The 22315-nt window shown below is 37.0% G+C and overlaps 1 protein-coding gene across 1 annotated transcript; it reads right to left on the minus strand.

The window, feature by feature from the left end:
- Positions 1-392: 392 nt before the first annotated feature.
- parvaa (parvin, alpha a) lies at positions 393-21750 on the minus strand. Its single transcript, XM_032588590.1, has 13 exons — positions 21494-21750; positions 14362-14451; positions 13182-13252; positions 12584-12686; positions 11870-12010; positions 9441-9556; positions 9165-9223; positions 7449-7468; positions 7291-7352; positions 6137-6205; positions 5571-5672; positions 2165-2237; positions 393-1331 (listed from the first exon to the last, which is right to left on the minus strand). Exons 1-13 carry the CDS (start codon positions 21627-21629, stop codon positions 1255-1257), a joined length of 1119 nt encoding a protein of 372 aa, XP_032444481.1. The 5' UTR covers positions 21630-21750; the 3' UTR covers positions 393-1254.
- Between the last annotated feature and the right edge of the window lie 565 nt (positions 21751-22315).

The raw sequence follows: 22315 nt of genomic DNA on the forward strand, positions 1-22315 counted from the left end.
TTCGAATGCCTGTGCAGCTCGCGTTGGCCCGTGCAATGCCACGGCGGCATCATCAATTATACATCAACACGCGCGCGTACACACCCAATTCCCCCCTACCTTTTCAAAGGCTATTGTGGAATGTGTGAGGAGAAATGAACCTTTTCATCCATTCAGTGACTCCTCTATCTATTTCGGTCTGCGATGGGGTCAGCTCCAATTCAGAAAGCTTTTACACCACTTCTCTAACAGTCTCTCAATTTAGTGAAAAGAAAATTGTTGTGGAGGTTCACTTGTCGTTCTGTGCTCAGAAAATTTGAAGCATTTTGACCCCAATTTTTTTTTTTTTTTCTTTGTTTTCAATGGAAACGCATTCCTCTTTATTTCTGTAGAGGGCAGAAAGTTTAAGCACGTTCAGACACTGAAATGTTTATTGAATGTAGAGCATAAGAGCATAAACAGAAACATTACAGAATGTTCAAACCATGATAGAGTTGTCTTTAGCAGAAAGCTGTCTTTAACATCTGATGCACATATATACTGTATATATATATATATATAAAAAATGTATAAAGGTTTTTTAGATGCTTATGCACCTCAGTTAAAAAGAAAACAAATTTTATGGAAGAAAATACAGAAAGGTAAGGAGTTGCTTAGCAAAATCTTTATGTTTAATTATGCGAGTACAGCAAAGCTTTGGTCAAAAATCTTTAGGGTTTTACTTTGTCTGCAACAGAAATCTGGAGCATTAAGACAGCTGGAGCACATTCCTCCTAGTATCAAGCTGATAGTATTCACAGGTTTAAATAAAGGCACTTATGAGAACATAAACAAACCTGGAGGACATTTTCTAACAGCTGGAAAAGGGGTATCAAAATGCACAATAAATACGCATAAACGTTCTTTTCTTTCTTTTGCTTTTCAGATAAAATATAAAGATAATCTGAAATGTGGTCATGATATTTATTTGTGGTAACACACCAATGGACTTAACTAAGCTTTGATAATATGTCTGAATGTTTTTCAGCTCTAAATCTGCAAGACTTTCCTGCAATTTTTCACAAAAAGTTTTATTTTATTTATGTATTTTAAAAAAGCTGCATGTCTCTGCAGAAGTGGAAGTAGATACAGATTTGTGTGATTTCTTATCTAGCAGACTGAATGCGATTCATGCATTTGTTAAAAAATAAAATATAAAAAACACACAGAGGATACAAAACATTGATAAGAATGTTGTGGTTGCTATAACGTGTTCCCACTTGTGAAGTGTAACGCTCAGTCCACGTTTCTGTACCTGGAGAAAAGGTTGTACAGGACACGCAGAGTTGATTTAAGGTCGCAGTTCACAATATCTGAGGAAAAAGACAAGAGAGAATTAAAGATTAGGCAAATATAAGAATTTTTTGTTATCTGAAAACCAACCAGGCAAATATTTCCTTTTGCAAAAAGAAATAAAGAAAAACCTAATGTGAAGCCTGGCTGATTATAACAAATATCATTAACAGAGAAATAATCAAATAAATGCCAGAAACCTATTCAATTACTCATATTCCATCCAGTCCATGTTTTTTGAATACAATTTTAAAATATTTCCAAACTTTTTCCATTTCTAATGTGGCATATGCATAGCTTGCACAATTCAAATGAAAAGCAAGGAACTGTTGGAAAGAAAAATTTAATAACTAAATGGAAAAATCTGAAAAAATATGGTTTCAGAAGCATGCACAACCTTAAAGCAATACTTTTGATTGCATTTTAAAATGATGATGTTTCTGGTAGGGGTCTGACCACATCTTGACCTAATTTCTGTTTCTGCCCTCTTTACTTTCCATGAGTTCAGACTGCAAGGACATCTCTTGTCCACAGAACTCTCCATGTAGCCGAACAGATTTCCATTCTAATTTAGTTCTGAATTTGGCTCGGCTGTTCCAAAAATTTAATTTCTTTCTTTTCTAGAGTTCCAGAAAAAAAATTGCTAGAATGGATGCATGAAAAGAGAATATAATAGATGGATACATCGCTTAAAGAAAGTCTTTTAACATTAAATGTTTTGACCCAATTTAGGCATAAGATATTACTTAGAGTTAAGACAAGTACTGTCTCAGTCATTGTTTCCTTTTCAGGACACGGTACAGTTTAAAAAAGCAAATGTGGAAAGCATAAAAGTGATGAACAGGCATCTCACCCTCAGGTCGGGGCTTTGGTCGCTCCAGGCCTCCGTCCTGCATCAGCTCAAAAGAGAACGACACGTTGTGAACCTGCAGGGAGAAAGATGATGCCGTCACACTTTCTAACAGGGGAACACACACCTCAGGTGGGTTTATTCATGCACAGCTGTGCTCTGCAAGTACTTTAGCCTTTAAGAGCAGCACAAAAAAGCCAGCAGCTTAAATTATTAATGTCCACATGTCCCCATCACCAGCATCAAAAAAGGTCCAAGGTCCAGACAGTGATTCCATCTATATAGATCACTAGGGGAGTCGGTAGCCAGTTATGACGTCACATAACTGGGGAAGCCTATAATAATCCCTCAACATGAATACTTTCAACACCTTATTTTAGTGAATTTAGCTTAGGGGTCATAATTATTTACTTATTTAAAATAAAAGCATTCAAAATATCATCCTAAAAAAATACAAAATGTGTCAATCTGCATCAGCTACATTTGCTGGATTGCCAGGGATTTTTTTTTACCATTCTTTATCGAGGCCATTCAAAATTATTCAAAGCTACTGTATGAACAGCCGGTCTGATACATTTTCCCCTGAATAAATGTTTGATGATAAGTTGTACAGCTCACTGATTAATGCTGAGCTTGCATGTATTAAGGTGCAAACTTTGTGCAGCCCACCAAATCAATTTCACTTACTTCCCACTTAGTCATATTTGTGTAGAAAAATGTATGAAATCTAATTAATTAAATTGAACTGCACTCAAAAATATTAAGTACAGTTTAAAATGCAGTAGTTGGTAAGTAATTGCCTTAATTTTAATACTTATTTACAGGGAGAAATGGAAATTGATTCCTTCGCCTTTAAAGTTGTACTTATGGCTAAACAATTTCAACCACTCACACTTATTATTTGTACATATGTATAAATATATATATTGTATTTATTGCTGTCAGTGGCACTTATACATCTAATTTACATTTTAAAAGGGCAAATCTTTGTTTGCATTGTATTTTCTAGTGTATGAGAAATGCAAAGGTTTACTGTAAAAAATAATATAAATCTTCTACAGGAAAACAATATCTGTACAAAACTGTTGAATTTAGCTTTGTTTAATAGTTATTAATCTGCAAATAACTAGAGAAAGGAAGGAAGGTCACAACAGAGGAAGGAAAGGAGTAAGAAACTGAGGGCACAAAGAAGAAAAGAAGGAAGTACCCAAGGAGGAAAAAGAGGTAATAACATAAAGCAGAAAACTGAGAAAAGACGACAGGACAGAAGTGAATTAGGACACAATGATGGAAGGACAGAACCAAGGCAACAAAGAAACAAGGAGGGAAAGACGTACAAGCAGGAGGGAGGAAAGACAAAGGAGAACAGGAAAAAAAGGACAAGAGGAAAAACACAACATTTACAAAATAGGTAAGGAAATCAAATGTGGAAAAAAAAATATTTTCTACTTTATTTTTGTCTTTTTCCATTTGCTTCTGGACATGAAAAACACTGAAATTAAATTAGTTCCTCTTCCAGATTGTCTGGGAACCCTGGGTGATGTGCAGACAAATTAAGTCATAATTATGATGTCTGAAGTATGAGAATGATATTTTCTTTAGTCTGCCATTTTCTAAGGTTGCTGACAGACCTACAGTGTCGGATGAGCAGAGATCCAGTTGTGTTCAGGAAACCAAAATAAGGACTTCTACAGCAATCTCTAGAGGGTAAAAAGATCTGTAGGGGAAGAGGAAGACCAATCAGGGAGAAGAGGCTAACAGTTGAAAGATGTTTTCTATTCCCTGCCCATCATTTGTGTGTGCGTGGGTGTGTGTGTGTGTGCTCTTAGTATGTGTGTGTGTATACCCTTCCTGCTGTGAAGTACTAAAAGCTTTGCCCAACAAAGGCTTATTGTGTGAAAAGCGTGACCTAAGCCCATCTAATACAAAAAAGCAGAAAGGAAGAGCCTGAAGAAGAGATCCACTGAGCAGGAGCAGGAGTGATTTCTTGATGCCTTGTGCTACTTTTCAGCCCACCCCTGGTGTATCGTTGATAGGCCTCGAACACACACACGGAAACAGAGCCGAGCCCCTGAGCCACTCCACTGTTTCCCTGTGCAATAGGAGATTACAGATGCTGTGGGGCCAGTGCTTGTTCTTCTGGGCCAGGAAAGGCTGTGTGCATTGTAGCACCGATGCCCATTCTGCTCCGCGGCTTGGCAGGGGCTGCTGGCTAAAACCCAAACAAAAGGCTACTGTGGTGTCCGCAGATTGCCTGTTCAGAATACCGTAGTACTACGGAGGCCAGCGGCTGAGCCGAATGGGCTCCTGGGAGAACGAGCGACATTTATCAAGCTATTGAGAGGAGAGTCCTGGCTCCGAGCACAGAAGGCTCCTCCGAAATGGAGTATTGATTTAAGAGTGTTGCTTAAACTGTGGGTCAGGATGAAGATGAGCTCAGAAAGAAAAAAAAATAGGAGTAACAAAGCAGCAGAGTGGACAACAACACTTCACAAAATACAGAGGGAAGAAAGTGGTGTTAGTGTTCTTTTGGGGAGATTTCAAGTTTGTGTCTGGCAGGAGAGACAGGTTCAGAATAGACAGGTTAGCACTCTGCAGTGTAGTGAAAATGAATATCGCATCAGAGTTTAAAGAAATAGGATTTAATCATGTTTGTAACTCTACATGTCAAATATGCTTTCAGTCATTTAAATCAGATTATCATGGTAAACAAAAAAAAATGAATGCAACAGATGTACAGTTCAGCCAAAAAATAGTAATTCCCTTGGCAGATTTCAGTCTAAAGTACTGTAATCTTTTTTTATTATATCTTCTGACTTGGAATAATATTAAGATTTTGTAGGAGCCCAGCCAGATTACCGATTTGAATCTTATAACGACTCAATGAAGGGAGCTAAACATTAGAATGGCAAGGAAAAGTGTATAAATTATTTCAACCTTGCAGTTTAATATATATATATATATATATATATATATATATTTTTTTTTTAACAATGTATTTTGGCTCTATTGGCCTGTACTTGACAGTTAGTCGACAGCAAAGTGGTTTGTGAAAGAGGGGGAAGACATACGGCAAAGTTCAACAGGCCAGGACTCTAACCTGTAACGACAGCGTAGAGCACTGAGGCATCCTTACATCCTAACATCCTAACATCCTAACCTCCTTTCTGGTTATTAGCCTCTTACAACTTCTGAGTTTAGTCTAACTTCATTAAATGATTCTACAAACAGCTAAGGTGAGATTCATTTTCCACACTTCCCTACCGAAGATGTGGTCTCCGTTTCAAACGGTTCTCATTCCAAATTGGATGACTCTTTAATTAATAATATACTTAAAAAGGAAATCCATTTGATGCCTTCAACTTGCTCATTGAAGGTATTAAGTAGAAAGACAATCAAGACGTTGTACCTTTTGGTCAAAATTCTCAGGTGTGAGGAAGAAGTTGTAGAGTGGCACAAAGTATCCTTCCAACAGACCCATCAGCAACACCAGATAAACCCCATCTGCAAACTAAACAAAAACAAATGCACAAATTCATGAAGACAAATTTGACACAACTGGAAAAATAATATTGTTTAAAGAATCTAGTCAACTGTTTTGCCATCACAGTAATCAATTGGACAGACTGAGTTTCATTGGAACAAAGGTTGTAAGAAACTAAAAGAAGCTATTCATTTCCTGTATGGCATGAGAAATAAATTCCTAATTTGTCTAGTAAAACCTTCCACATATATATATATACAGTACAGACCAAAAGTTTGGACACACAGTTGTGTCCAAACTTTTGGATCTGTACTGTATGTGTTCCCACATAGTTCCCTCAGTTCCCACACAGGTGCCTGTTGATGAGATAAAGAACCCTTTGAAATAAAGATAGATCCAAAGCAGCTAGACTTAGCCCAGATCAACAAGGACAAGTCAACTCCTGAATCTTAAATGACATTTTAGCTGTGAGGGTAAAATATGTGACTCACCTGTGTGTCCAGTTCAGACACTTCTAGATTGAGCTTGTTTAGGTGTTTGTTCACAAAAGTGATCAAAGTCTAAAACACAACAAAGAAACAAAAAATCATGGATATAAGCAATAAAGTGTTTAATGATAATGGCAAAAATGATATTAATTGCTATTTAAAAATAGCTTTCAATATAAAGTAAGCGTAATTGGGATACATTGATTTGTAAATTATTGCACCACTAACTAATTAAAAGTTGACACTGACATCCATTACTTTAAACAAAAATCATTTGGAATGCAAAAAAATTAGACCTCGTTGAAATTTGGAATTTGAATGTAAAACAATTAAGAATGGTGATGAAATAGAGAAAAATGACATTTAATTCTCCGAATTTCATACAACATCAGGATTCTTCAAGATCACTCAGGTCATCTTAGTATTTATCTGAATCGGGTCAAAACTGCACTAAAATAGAGTCAGAATAGAAAACCATCCTATTAAATTGTTTATTGAAACTATAGAAAATGCATCATCTGGAGATAACAATCCCAGGGCCAGTTTCTCTGACTGGTCAGCCTGCAGCTCATATTTCAGTGATAGACTAGATGTAAACAACCGCAGACTGTTAAGTAGCTTAAATCTTATAAACAGCAAGAACAAACAAATTTCTCTAAATACCATCCTCAGTTCCCAAACAAAGAAAATGAGAGTAAAATGATCGATGATGTAACAAAAAGTTAAACATATCTCCTATCAAACATTTTTGAGCGTTTTGATGGAAGTTATCTTTAAAAGGCATTATATAACCTACTCATTTCTCATATCAAAGTTCATACTTCCCTAGAATGACATCCTTAAATCCATTTTTAGATACATTTTAAAATCTAAAAAAGATATTAACTTGAGTCACACTTTTATACAGTGACCAGGATGGATAGATGGATGGATGCTCCAACCTTAAGACAACAGAAAAGTCTAGTAATACCAACATTTTATATATTCTAGTTTACTATCCCACACTTATTGAGATACTGAAAATATTAAAGTTTCAGAGCGTTCAGGATTGTGTGTGAGCGCTGGGTCTCTTTGTTTCATTATAAAATGTCACACTTCTGCATGACTGTGTCAGAGATGACAGATAAATCTGTGATGTTGCTGTGAAGCCTCGCTACCTTTTTGACAACATTCAGCTTATCTGGAGCGTGGTCGAACAGGGTGTCAAAAGCATCGCGCTCTGAGGAGGATAAAGAAAAAATATTAATAAATACAAAATAACAAAAGGATGAAAGAAGGGGAAAATTTTAAAAAATATATTTATATAAATGCCTACCATGTCTGCCAGAAAAAGCCCTGGGAAAAAAAAAGAATCAGAAATCAGAAGCAGTTTTTTTCATATTGAGAATTTCACACTTGAATGTTCATAATAAACAGGAATGTTTAAGATGCTTCAGGTTCAATCACAGAGGAATGCAAAGAATGGAGGGATTATGTTAAACAAATGACAATACAATAATAATAAAGCCAGCTCTAATAATATGATTAACAATGGACACAGATTGTTACCCTAGGTGTTTTAATAACTAGGGATTGTTATAAACAGCCACATGTTACAGTACAATGCAATCACCTCAAATACTGCAGGGTATTAAAACAATAAATGAAGACATGTCTGTGCAGAACATCCTGCTTTTCTGTGGGAATGAAGGGCCTCTTGTCTGTTATTATACCGTCCGCACTTTGGAGGAGGCTTTTGTTGGAAAGGCTCAGGTGGTTCTGGAGGGTAGGGATCACTGCAGCATGAGTGTCCCCGAAGGCAAAGATATCGCAGCGGGCAGGCCAGCGAGAAATGGCAGCCGCACAGACAAGCAAACACACAAAAAGCACACGCACACATGTTCACGGTGTAATCTCTGATGGCAAACGCGGGCAGGTCCGGGCAACAGTCCTGGTGGTGTGGTAATAACCCATTTCCACTGTGACCACCATTGTGTGTGTGCATGTGTGTGTTATTAGCAGTCTATCCATCCACCACAACCAAATGTGAGTGTGTGTGAGTGTTGGCCTGCTGTTATCTCCCTCGTTGGTGCTGTCAGGCTGCAGGACTCCCTCACAGGGGAGACAAAAAGACCGAGAGAGGCTCTGCTTGGTTAAAATTGTCTAATTCTTCAGCTGAGGGTGCCATCACAGTGCTTGTTTAGATACAATGGTCGTCATTTCACCTGTGCACATTTGTTCCACTGGCTCAGGGAAAGAGGGGGCTGCAAACTTCAAATTCTCAGAAAATGAAATATATATTTAAACGAGAAGAGAATTTTTTAGGTGGCACATGTTAGGTTATTAAGTACTAAATATAGGTGTTATTTATTTTTAAATTAAGCTAACACTTCCATTAAACTGATCTGCATAGCTTCCATGTTCCAATGTTTTCTTTTCATCAATGTGCACAAATGAAAAACCTTTTCATGATATGTCATAAATGCAACATATACTATAACGATATATTTTTATGATACTATTAAGGTAATTTTTTTTTATATCTTGTGTAGTAAATCTTTTTTAATCTCTAGCTGCATCCATCAGAGATTCTTCTGTTGACTTCCCAGGCACACATTAAACTACAAAAATGTTAAATTTAACATTTGTTTTGGTATCTGAATTATTTAACTAGGACAACAAAGTAAAAACGGAACAAATTCTTAACACGTACTTTTTTTCAGACCTGGACGTTTAAGTGTCAGGGCAAAACTTAAGCGACACCATGCCCAAAAATCAGACATTTTGTGTCCGTTAAACCGTTTTATCTCTGGTTGGTTGTTTTGTGTCAACACAACAGTGGTTGGCAGTTCAGAGTTACGTGACCTAACACCACCCAAACATTTTTCTGAAAAGGTACAAAGGCTGAGCTATTTGCACTTCAAGAGTACAATGTGTTTTGCAAAAAGTTATTATTGGGAGGTTTCTTTGAAGCACCAACTCTAATATCTTTCAGCAGTGCTGAAGTGTGCGGTGAGGTGTAAGAATGGCCAACACAAAGACATGTACTCACTCTGTGTTACCAGTGATTTCTTCTTGGATCTGCCGGGACTGAAGGATGCCCTCTCTCTTCTGAAAGACACAAAGGGACTCATTGTATACATGTTATGCAAGCTGTGCTGCCAAATATGAGAGGAAAAAGTACAAAAAGAAGAAAAGGAAACAAGGTGTTGAAAATTAAAAGACTAAGTAAAAAAAAAAACTAAGAGTATTAATATAAAAAGGCACCAGCTTCAGTAATCATGGTAAAATAGTGCACAATTTAGCAAACACAAAAAAAGACACCAACCTGAACCACCACTACTTGAATAGAAACATGGTCTGGCAATCTGATTGGTGCTCTGAAGTGTTGTGACAGCGCCACCAGCAGGTGCAAGATGGCGACTATACTCTTAGCATGGACCGCTGATATGGGAAGAAGAACCACAGGAAGAAATTGTCAAACTTCAAGCATTAGCATGTGTAATGATGGGATAGAAAAAGTCTTCTTCCTTGCATATAGACAGTAAGTAATTGTTGATATAGAGACTGTGCGAGTTTGTGCGAGTTTGTTGATGTTAGCTGAGTTACCAATTTCCACATTGTGTGCGGTGGAAAGACAAACAGCCTCATTTGGTGTAGTTCCAGTTGTTATAAACTTTCATTATTGCTCCTGGTTAAGTTGACGTGAGAAGTTATTTCTTGTAGCTATTGTCAGATTGATGAAGATGGGATGTTCTCCGGTCTTCCCCATTTTTAAGAGTAGCTTAGAGAATTTGGCCACTGTGTTTGAATCAAAAGATGCAGATTTTTACTGATATTCGGCGTGAGATTATGTTACTGAAACAGGAGATTAAGTAATTGGACTGTTTTTTACCTTGTCTTGTGTTATCATTGATTTGTTAATGACAACAATATGAATAATATGAAAACAAAATTGCCACTCTATTTTTTTGTTGTTTTTGTCTGTTCCAAGTAATCAAACAAATACTAAAAGTAGACAAAAAAACTAAGTGAATAAAAAAATGATAATCTCTTTTATTGAGGGGAAAGGTCCACAAAAAACTGAAGTTTTCTTACACAGTAAACTAACAAACTGTTGTGGCAAATGCTTGTTGGCAGCTGTTTAATAGAGCAATATTTTTTTTCCACATCGGGTCATGAAGTAATAAGTATATATAATAAATAATAAATATATAATATATATATATATATTTCCACATCATCACATCATGAAATCAACCTTTGAAAACTGCACTTGGTTGGCCTTTAATCCGGTTATCTGTGTCTGCTGTTTATTTTTTGGGTGATCTGACACATAAAAAAACAAAAACAGTAGAAATCCATAAGGGACCAAACACTTTTTCATGGCGTTCTGTGTATAAAATTTAAAAACTGAGCGCACGATTTGCTCCATCACAAACAGACTGTTTAGTTTCATCTTGTGAGGCACAAACAAGCAAGCAAATAGGGTTTATAATCCAGAAAACAATCAAAGAATCAATTAAGTCTAAAGCTTCCGATCGAAGTCAGTGGCATTACTGCATCACAAAGTGAGCGTTAAAAGGGCGTTCTTTACATCGTCCCTGCACGTAAGGATCTGAACAGGCTAATTCAGGAATGAGAGTATTTCTACAACATCAAATGAGAGATCAAAGGAAAACAAACAAAACAACATTGATTAGGAAAAAGCTCTTCAAATAAAAGGACAGCGAAATCAATTACATTCCATGTTATTGACTGTGCTCCTTAGCATTTCTGAGGACATTTCACAACAATAGCTTTTCAAGGACACAGCCTCCACCAGAAACCCAAGTAAGAATGTCAAAGTATTTTTTTATTATGAAAGAAATGCATTTAGTACTGTCCTTCTGTGGTGCACTGCTCTCACTTTTATCGATTTTTTTCCTTTTCTTTGTGTTTGCAAGTTTCTTCCTGAAACAGAAAATCGGTTCATTAGTTTTCTTTTTCGCTTGACATTTTCGTTTTGGTCGAGTTAAAAGGCTGTTCTCACCATTGAGGAATTCATGTGGTAGCATAAATCTAAAGCAAATGCAGTCTTCCTACAAATTTTCCATTTGAAAATTAAATAATTTCCATACATTTTCCAGATTTTTCCCAAAGATCTTTCTGATGGGGATATTTGAGTTTTAAAGACTTGCATAGTTGGGTTTTATTTTTCTTTACTAATTATAAAACAACATAAGGCGGACGCTTGCCTACAATTCAGCAGTGTGTTAGGATGTTATTTTACTGTTTTTCTTTTTTCTGGAAATGCCCAAATCTGACATTAGTTTATTGTCAGATAATAGATTTGGACAAGGTTATCTTTTTAAATCTTAACCAAAGCTCAATGGAGAACCTTGGGGACGGCTTAAAATACAGAAGTAAGATGATTTACAGGGCAAATAAAAACTGAAATCTCTTTTTGTGGAGTTTTAAATAAGTGTGTATTATTTTGAAACAAAAAAAAAAATTCTAGTCGTGATGTTGCAAACCAAATATAAATCAAATCCAAATAATAATAAAAATAATTCTGATCTTTATTTTTTTTTATGAAGGAATACTAATTTATCTTTTTTCAACACTTAAGCAGACTTGAAAGAGGACAAGATCCAATTTCACACTTTCCCAGGCCGTCCAAATAAAAACACACTGCTCAGAAATGTTTAGAAATTGAGAGAAGACACTGAAAAGGGTTTACTAAAACACAAATAAAATGTTATATTTCTTTCTTACAGTCGACATTCCAGCGGATGTTTCTGGTGGACAGCTTGAGCGATTCGTTGATGCGCTCCAAAACAGTCTGCAGCTTCTGCTTCTGGGCGATCTCAGATTGAGTCACCTCTGCGACGTTCAGTTTCTCACCTTCCAACTTTTCTATAACACAAATGAATGAGATAACACTCAGCAGGTGAGTCTAAAACGGGCTTAAATGAGTATTTGGAGTATTTGGTTAGTTTGATTTAGTTTTTTTAATGTCAATGATGTCAGGAGCACTAGAGAAACAAATTGACACAATATCTTCATCTTTGGTTATAGAAAGAAATCTACACTAACACAATACCCCACAGCTTGCAAGAATTTTGTTTTAGTCCTGAATGAGTCAGATGGCTGCAATGACTGCAATTTAATTTTACAAACAGTCACTTCCTTCAACCAATTTTGGCAATAACAGGAGCTTGTCTATGGCAAAAATTAGGAGTCTTGTCATTATTTTATAAAGTCCTATGAAAAAACTCAACCTCCATTGCCTGCATTTCTTATGCTTTGGGATTATTGTAGGATTATTGTTCATTACCAAACAACTCCACAGATTTTATTAATTTGATAAATCAGAATCTTTAGAGACAGAGAACAAATAAAAAACAAATTTTAATACAACATGAAAAGATGTGTGATTTGGTACACTAAAATAGTCCAGCCAGATTCTGTGAGGGTTCAAGTTCTCACCAAATAACTTCTGCAGAACCTGCCCATCATACAGATCTTCAGTCAGGTCCTTCACAATGATCCTCTCGCCCACCAGGACGTCATTTATCCAGTCGATCAACACCTACATCACAGACAAACGGGGAAATGTTTGAGCAAATGTCTACGTGAAAGTTACAATATTTTAAATATATAATTTATACAAGAAATGTAGAAATAATGGGGTTAGTAGCTCGAAAAGCAAGCACAAAGCAGTGAAGCTTCCACAACAGAAAACAGGTCCAAAGTTTATGTAAGATTTAATTTCTAAACCATAAAGAAAACACATTTGAGCATATCTGAAAATGACAGAACAGCGTGCTATCAAACTGAATTTGTTTTATTTCCCTGTGCATTGTTGCCCAGACACCTGTGCTTGTTTCTTTATCTGTAAAATATATGTAATGCTGTAAAAAAAAATTCCCAAGATTGTATCAGAAGAAAAAAATGTAAAGATGAAATGATCAAAGATAACAAAAAGTGATTGAATACTAATTAAAAATTTCTACATGTTGAAACATGTACATACTAAAACAAGTACTTTCACAAACAGCTTAATACAGAGTTTAAAAACTCAGACCTTTATGAGCTCCTGCAGTTTGCAATCGTTCTTGGAGTTGGGGTCCACCATGGTGCGCACTTCATTCTCCTCTGATGAATAAATAAATGTTACAAGCAAAAAAAAACTCATGAGTTGTTTCTTATCTAAAGAGTTTCTCACTTTTTTATCAAGCCATTTTATTTGTCAAATCACAGAGCTCCAAACATTTTATATTTGGAGATGAACCAATCAAACTTTCGAAGTCGACTTCTGATATTTGGTTCTTTGACTGAATAACAAATTTTAATCGATTTTTATTTTTCCTTTAAGTTCTACAAAACAAACAATGAAAATATTTGTTGAAGTATTTCTGCTGATAGCCTTGGTCACTAGTTTACATTAGAGGCATCATGCATAACTAAAACTTTAAAATAATGACGAAATACTTACAAAGTTCAAATTGAAGACTTAAGCAGCTTATATCATAATTTAGAACAAGTGTGGATAGCTAATTAACTATAAACAATGCTTCTTTGTCTATTCCCTAGAGAATAACTCTGAGATAACCACGACCGTCAACATTTCTAAATCTAGCACTATCCGTGAGAGAAACAAGTTAAAATATTAAAAAGACGATAAAAACAAACTTCTCTGACTTATTGAAAGTGCTTTCACTTTCCTGCAGCATGAAGGAACAGCAGAAATGTCTCCACAGGTTGTAGAAAATACAGTTGCTTTTCAAACTGCTTCGTACGTCTCTTTCCGTTTCTGCAAATGGCTAACTTTGAGTGTTTTCCACTCAGTACCATCTACCCTTGAAGCTGTAGGGATACTTTTACTGCTGAGAATATCTTGAGCACCACGGGAATGTTGTGTCATCTGTTGCAAAAATGAGCATTTTCAGGACAAGCTGAAACAAATAAAATACCCTCCCAACAGTGCGAGCATGTGCTTAATTAGAGTCATACCATTTGTGAAGACAGAGACAGCAGGCATACAAAAAAGATCAACATTTTGACATTTAGAAAGATGGTCAAACTGAAACCTTATTCAATTTACTTTAATCTATAAAAAAACAGCACAATAACGTGATAAGTAAATAATCTACATGCTTAATCTGAATCTGCATCTTAATCTTATATCTGAACACAAAATATCATCTGTTTACATGTGTAGGTGTGTGTATGTGCGTGTCGGTGTGTGTGTGACAGAGTGTTACCTAGCATGGTGTCCTCAGGGTCAAGCTCATAGTGTGAAGGACTGAGAGGAAGATTGATGGCATTTATCCCCTCCTCCTGAAGCTCGGATACTGTAAAAAAGAGAATATAAAACAAATCAGATTAATGAACCTTGATCATAAAGTGGATAATAAACATGCTATTAAGAGGCTCAATTTACTTTTGTAAAGCTTTCCGTTGTATAAATAATTTGTTATGGTTTGTTTGCCTGTTTGTGCAAATCAGATGGTTATTGTCTCTTTTCATACTCTTTATTTAGAAAAACAAAATATATCTCAATGTGTTTAGAGCTTATTTTAAGGTTTCTTATTGTCCCAGTGCAACTGCAGTTGCAACATGGCAAACAAAGTGGGCCCTCCAAATAATAGTGAGGGGACAAACGGAAAATGAAATGTTAAAGTGGATAAACAATGACGACGGAAGCATTTGTTGGATATAACCTGATTACATAATGGAATAGCAAAGCGGTTCCGAAAGAATCAATCACATTTCCTAGAATCATTTATTTCCCTCTCTCCATTTTCCTTGGCATTAATTCAAGATTGAGCAAATCTCACCAGTTTTCTGAACGTTAATGGTATATGTAGGGTTTGATGTTATTCCCAGATCCCAGTGCTGACTTCACGAAATGTAGACTAAGAAGCCTCAAGCACTTATTCTCACCTCCCTGTCACCTGCTTTAGTTTCTACTGGGCTTTTGGTACTTACAGTAACAATTGGTGCTAAACTCTCCTGTAAGTAACACTAAAAGTAGCTGAAGTTCCACCAGATATACTATTGTCACAGTTTGATACTAATGAGGAGAGGGACTAAAATATGTTTCCATACCTTTTTTTTGAAAATTCCATGTACAATACATCTATGCTTTCCTATTCTTCCTAGGAATCATGAAATAATCCAGGAAAACACTTCAAACACATCTTCAACAAAGAAAACTACTCCTTTAGGCAAAAAAAAAAGAAAAAAAAAAGTTTTTTTTATTATCTCTCAAGTACTTCAGCAACAGTTTGGACAACTCCCTAAACGTTTCCTCGATTCCATAAACAGCCTTCAGCAGCAGCGCTCCACCAACAGCGCTCCACCAATAGCCACTTGACATCAGACAAACACAGAGAGCCTGCTTCCTGCTTCTCAGCGTGGTCTACAGAAGCCCAGCAAGCCTTTCTTCTCAGTGTGTCGGATACCTTAGGAGGTTTGATTGGGGGAGATCTATTTCTGCTTTTTATGTGTGAGAGAGTGTTATAGGAGCATGAAGTGAACATCCTGCGAATTTCTCTGCCCGCACTTGAACAACATCCTCCCAATCAACACCACCCACAAGTGATTGCATGCACCCCGCATATCTGCATGAATACACACACACACATCACATCATACAGAGGAGTGTGTGAATGTTCTTGCAGAGTGATATGTGCCTAATATGGTTTATTTTCTGAATTACCACCTTAGCTACCTGACATCACCATGATGATGCTCAACCAGACAGACCACATGGATATGTTAATATGCAACACAACCCCATCTATTTCTTGATAACTTTCTGGTTTCTCAAAGCAAAGACAACAGCTGGCTGGTTTCACAGATACATTTCAGAAAATTTAGATGGCGTGGACGTCATACTCTTCTGCGATGCCAAAGGCAAAAAAACATAACCAATCCCAAACATGATTTCAGTGTGCAAAAAACATTACTGAATGGACGAAAGGGCTGACAAAAAGAAAGGAAGAAGAGTCACAGTAAGGTGAGTGTCAGTCATGTCACTTTTAAATTTTTAAAACGTAAGGTGGAAATACAGCAAATGCTATTTCTATAATATAATAATGTTATATTAAATAATTCAGTTTCTCAGACTTTCTTTCTTGCTCAGTCATTCACTGTTTTCATACTGCAGCCAGTTAAACTTTCTCTTTTTTACTTCCTGTGTTCAGTCCCCCAGCAGCTAGTCAGAGAGTAGTAATGAAGAATGAATGGAAATCAGTATGCTCTATTTTGCCCATTAAAATTTTAATCTTTGACACAGGCATATTAAATATTCTGTTAATGGACACTCCATGGCCTCTTAATTAGTTACACCTGCTGAACTGCTTGTAAGGCTAGCCACATGGCAGCAGCTCAATGCATTTAGAAGTCCAGATGTGCTGAAGATGTCTTGGTTAAATTTCAGCTCAGCATCAGAGTGGGGCATCGGGGGTATTTAAGTAATTTTAAATATGGCATGGTTGTTGGTGCCAGGCGGGTTGTTCTGAGTATGTCAGAGACTTCTGGTCTATACATCCTGCTAATAAAAAACATATTTTGGGTAAGGTTAGCAGTGAGCAGCAGTTTTGTAGATGAAAATGCCTTGTTGTAGGGCAGGACTATATGGGTGAAATACTTTTTATGATATAAGCATTTCCTATCAGTCGGTATTGATAATTGTCGATATCAATAATTATTGAATAGTTTTCCCGTTTCATCCACAGTCTTCACTTCACTTATATTTAAGCAGCAATGGGGCACAATGGCAAAATCTAAAACTGCTGCTGAGCAAGTTACTCAACTGGTTGTTGCTAGGTAACCAAAGAGTGAGTGAGACTGATGATGTCACCTACCTTGCTTAGCTTGCTGTGGGAGGTTGAGAGGCTAAAGCCTTTCCTCTGCCTACATCTCCCAGAATGCTGTTCTGAATTGAAGTTCAGTGATTATTCTATAGAATAAATATTGAATGGTCTATCGGATGTATGATCTATTGATATTGATCATGTGTCTATTGAGTCAATATACAGGGTGGGCCATAAGTTTTAATACATAGGAGAATGTAAAATGTATATTTCTTTTATATGTCAGATACCCAAGAAGATGCGTTTGACAAAAGAGCAAAGAACTGAAATTATACTGATGGCTGGATCATCAGTATAAGCAGTCGCATGGCTGCAGAAAACATGGAACGAGCATCACGCATGACACTGTGGCAAAACTTATTTGCAAGTTTCAGAAAACTGGAAATGTTGCAGAACAACCATGAAGTGGTCCAAGACGTGCAGCGATTACACAGAGTCCCACAAAAATAAAAACGGTTGTCCAATATAAAATGTTTATTTTTTCTATGTATGGAAACTTTTGGCCCACCCTGTACATTGTTGTTGTTTTATTGTCCAACCCTACCTTGTTGATATCGGAGGTCAGAGAAGAACAGACAGACCGGTTTTGAGATGACAGAAAGGAAGTAGTAGCTTGAATAACCAGTTGTTATAACTAACAGACGTAGAATAATAACTCTGAATGCTCAACACATTGAACATAACACCCGTTTTAAAGTCCCTACACTGGCTCCCTATAGCTCAGAGAATAGACTTTAACATACTGTTGTTAGTTTACAAATCACTGAACGGCTTAGCACCACAATACATTAAAGATCTGCTGTTGTTGTATCAACCTTTCAGACCTCTCAGGTCTTCCTGTTCTGATCTGCTCTGCATCCCCAGAACCAGAACCAAACAAGGAGAAGCAGCTTTCAGCATCTATGCACCACAAATTTGGAACAAACTTCCAGAATACTGTAAAACAGCTGAAACACTGACTTCTTTTAAATCTAGGCTAAAAACCCACCTGTTTAGGATTGTATTTGAAACGTAAGCAATTACAAATTTATTGATGGAACTTGACTTAATGCTGTGTTTTGATTGTTGATTCTACGTTGCATTGTGTTTCTGTGTTTGATATGATGTAAAGCACTTTGAAATCCCTTGCTGCTGAAATGTGCTATACAAATAAAATTTGATTGATTGACTGATTGAACCCTGAAGAACATGAGCTACAGCAGCAGAGGACCATCTGGAGCTCCTCCTGTTGGCCGAGAACAGAAAACTAAGGCTACATTTTATACAGGCACACCATAATTGCACAATAATAGATTGGAAAAAAATGCCTGCAGCTTCTGGCAAATGTAGTATAGCAAATATTTTCTTGACGCACTTTGGGCCCCTCTCAGTACCAGACAAGTATGGTTTAATCTGGTTGCTGAGGGTCCATACCTTTCTGACCACAGTGCAGCCATGTCTGATGACTACTTCCAACAGGATAATGCACAATGTCATAAAGTTCAAATCATCTTAAACTAGATTCTTGAACATTACTGAGTTCACCGTATTACAATAGTCACCAGATCTAAATCCAACAGAGCACCTTTTGGATAAAATGAGGAATTCCCATTATGTATGTGCACCTCAGAACTCCAAATAAACCATGTGATGCTATTACATGAATGTGAACCACAATAGATGTTTCCAAATTTTTAAGAAACATTTTAAAAATTTGAAGTATCTTCAGAAGCCTTGTTGTAAATCTGTCACCTTTATTTAAATAAAAGACATATGCATTGCGTAAATTCAATTTCAATCCACATTGAAAGGAATTGAAATGCACAAAGTGTGTCCTCGCGGTGCATCGCTCCTCCCTCCTTGCTCCAACATAAAACAAAAGGATCCATCAAACTGCTTGAATAAAGATTACAATAAAATAAAGCTATCAGTGTCCCCTACAATAGAAAACACTAAAATAATGCATGCTGAGTGATGTCGTGTCCTACCTGGAGGGCAGAACGCTCCACAGCCCATGTCTCTGTTTCAAGCATCCTCTCCTGGCTACCAGGACCAGTTTTCTCCCCTGCAGCTCACTGTCCACAGACTGTGCTCTAAAATTGCCTCTGGTTTAACATCTAAACCCAGAAGTAAGTTTGACATTTGCTCAATATTCAATGAGGATTAAGAATTGTGTATTTCTTCTTCAGATTTATGAGCTGTCCTTTCAGTTTGCACCAACGTTAAATGCACAAGGCTGCACTCGTGCTCTGAAAGCCTCCTGACCTTCTCTTCTTTCATATCATCCAGTCCCAGTCGTATAGTTTCCCTCCTGTTTCTCATCCTCTACCTCCACTCTAACATTTTCCTTTTTTTTTTCTGCTTTCATCCAGTCATTACTGCCCGCTGCAGCCAGCGGCCCCTCTCTCCGAGGCACACTCAACCACTGCCATAAACGTCGCATGGACTTAAATTTATTCAATCATCAGCACAAGAGAGACCGGCCCACATTTTCCATCAAATCATTGAAACACTTTGCAGACATCCCACACGCTGCTCTGTGCGTATATAAAAGAGAGTAGGGGTGTGTGTGTGTGTGTGTGTGTGGGTGTGTGGGCGTGGGTGTGGGTGTGTGTGTGTGGAGTGAATATGAACGAACTGGAATATAATGTGATTGCTTGAATGACCAATGAAAAAAGGCAACATAAATACTGGGCTCAGCTGTGCAACAGTATCCTGACTGACACAAAGTAATCATCTGGCTGAAGGAGACCTTTTTCATAAAGTGATAAAACCTTCAGCCTTCAGTAGTGAATGATATCTGAACCAGGCTCTAGTGTCAAAGCAGCACTCCGTAAAAAATATAAATAGCAAAACTAAATGTCTAAAATAGGCTTTTTCAAATATTCTTACCACATTTTCTATAGTTGAAATCCAACATGTTTGGTAACTGTTGCAAATACAGGTGAAGCAAAGGGAAACATCCACAACCAGAAGAGGCTCATCATCAAGAGCTACAGTTGAGTATATCTCACCACTAACATACAACGATGCTGTAAAACCAGCAAGTGAGCATGATACACAACTTTATGAGACTCTCAACACGTCTCAAGTTACCTGCATTGAGTACAGTAGTTAAGTAGTGGACACATCTCCTGAGTCTGAAATGCTTTCAACAATAGAAACTTGATGTAAAAACAATACCCCCCAATTAAATCGTTATTATTTTTCGACCTCTTAACAAATTCAGTATTCAGCTGAATCCTTCCCATCAACCCCAACTTGCTTCTCTGTCTCTGCTGGTGATGGCAGCATAATTCCCACAGCATTATGTTGCTACCACCATGTTTCACGATGGCGGCACTGCAGCATGTTTACGGTGATGTGCAAAAATATCACCACTGCAATATTAATGTCTGCAATGCTAGAGTGCAAACATTTTTATTTTTGTGGAGTTATGAACTTGCATTCGCAGCTAATGTAATATTCAGCCAGTTGGACAGCAGATACTCACAAAATGCTAAATGTCAGAGCGTTATGGAAGCACAGATAACAGGGAAAAGAAAGCAGCTACTCACTATTTTAAGTTAGCTTGTCACATACCAATCCTAAAATAAGGGTGCTGTAGTTTTTTCTATTTTCTGTGATGGAAATATGTCTTCTTGCTTCAGAAACCCAGGCCAAAGATATCCAAAAAGATTAGGGTCTTATCCAGGTAACTACACATCCTCATTATAAAAGGTAGTTGATGCCAATCTGATATAAGGTAAAACAAAAAAAGTCTGTCTCTTAGCTTTTTGTCCATCAAGATGTGAAACATGTCTCCTTTTTGGAAAGCTAATTGTTTTCTTAAAAGGCAGAGTATTCATAATAAATAAATAAAAAATCAAAACCCACGTAAATAAGTCATAGACGTAGTAACATGAAATTTACCGGACATGAACAAATACATTTAGTGTAGTGAGGATTTTGAACAGCACACCAAAAATAATTGTAAATATTTTATAGTATAAACATTTAATCAAACCATGGGATACCTAATAAAAACAGGGAGGTGATTATGTAAATGAAAGATGTAAATTGAGTATAAACACCCACTTTAAAATCAATGCCAATAAGCAGATTTTTGATAATTAAAAGTATATTTATAAAACTACAAGTGGCGTGGTGCTGCTGGCCTCAGCTTGCAGTAGTAGGGAGACGGGCCTGTGTTTACTCATGCCTCATTCCTCACATATTACAGTAATGGAGGATTTACTACCATACATGGGCACAGACGTAGCCTCCGGCTATAAAAAACAAGCACAAGGCGCTACAGGTTGTATTTTCAGGTGTTCCATCTCAGTTGACTCCAAAATCAAGGCGTTAGAAGTCTTGGGTCAGCTTTGTAAACTTTGTTGCGTAGTATCCTTTAGTTTGTGAGGGTTTAGCCTGCGAGACTCGCCAATTTTTGTTGCAAAACGTGTGTCATTGTTGCGAGATACTTTTACAAACTGGGTTGTTAAACAAACAATAAAATAAAAAAAAATATTGTTTTTTTTAGCTAAATGTTTACCTTCTTTAGCTTTTTTCCTTCTCGCCAAAGTTCCACCAAGTTTTCCTAGAAACGAGTCATCTTTCTTTCTGGAGGAGGGAGACTTGGGCGTCGGGGACTTTGGAGAAGACGGAGACTTCTGAGGCGAAGAAGCCATCGTCGAGACCAGAGATTAATCCGACACAGCTGACAGAAATCTGTCCGAGTTGACGTGGAAATTAAAGTTGAGCAGAAAGTATGGTCATTAAAAAAAAAAAAATCACCGTCCCCTCCCTAAAGCGGAAACGGAATAGAGGTTGGCTGGAATAGAAAGCTCCTCCTCTCCCGAGGAAGAGGGCTGGAAGCAGGGAGGCGGGAGAGTGTCAACACTCCGGCTTCATAGCAGGGGTCTGAGGGGCACCAGAGGGATATAGGAAGAAGAAATAAGGACATAACAAAAGGTCAGGAAGGGTTAAAAGGTAACAGGGATGAAAACAAAAACAACAGGAAGGCTTTGTTATAACAAATAAAAAAGAGCTAAACTGGTAACAGCTACTTTATTTTGAGTGTATCAATTATTTTACTCATTTAAACTTGCGAGTTGAAATTGTAGAAGAAAGAAATGTGAAAATAAAATTACGTAGCCTGGTAAAAACCAGTCCCTTGTTGATCAGGCTGCTTACTATCTGGATTTGTGAGTTACTCTTACAGTTGTTACGCATTTTAAACAATAAAAACTCTGTATAGTCTACCCACTTTCAGTATCTTCACTGAATAAAAAAATTAAAATGAAAAACAAATAAAAACTTTTTTGTGGTTCATAGAAAGCATTACCTTGTTTCACTATTAACAGCTGGCAAAAAT

The sequence above is a fragment of the Xiphophorus hellerii genome, chromosome 2 (assembly GCF_003331165.1).
Source record: "Xiphophorus hellerii strain 12219 chromosome 2, Xiphophorus_hellerii-4.1, whole genome shotgun sequence".
Classification (NCBI taxonomy): domain Eukaryota; kingdom Metazoa; phylum Chordata; class Actinopteri; order Cyprinodontiformes; family Poeciliidae; genus Xiphophorus; species Xiphophorus hellerii.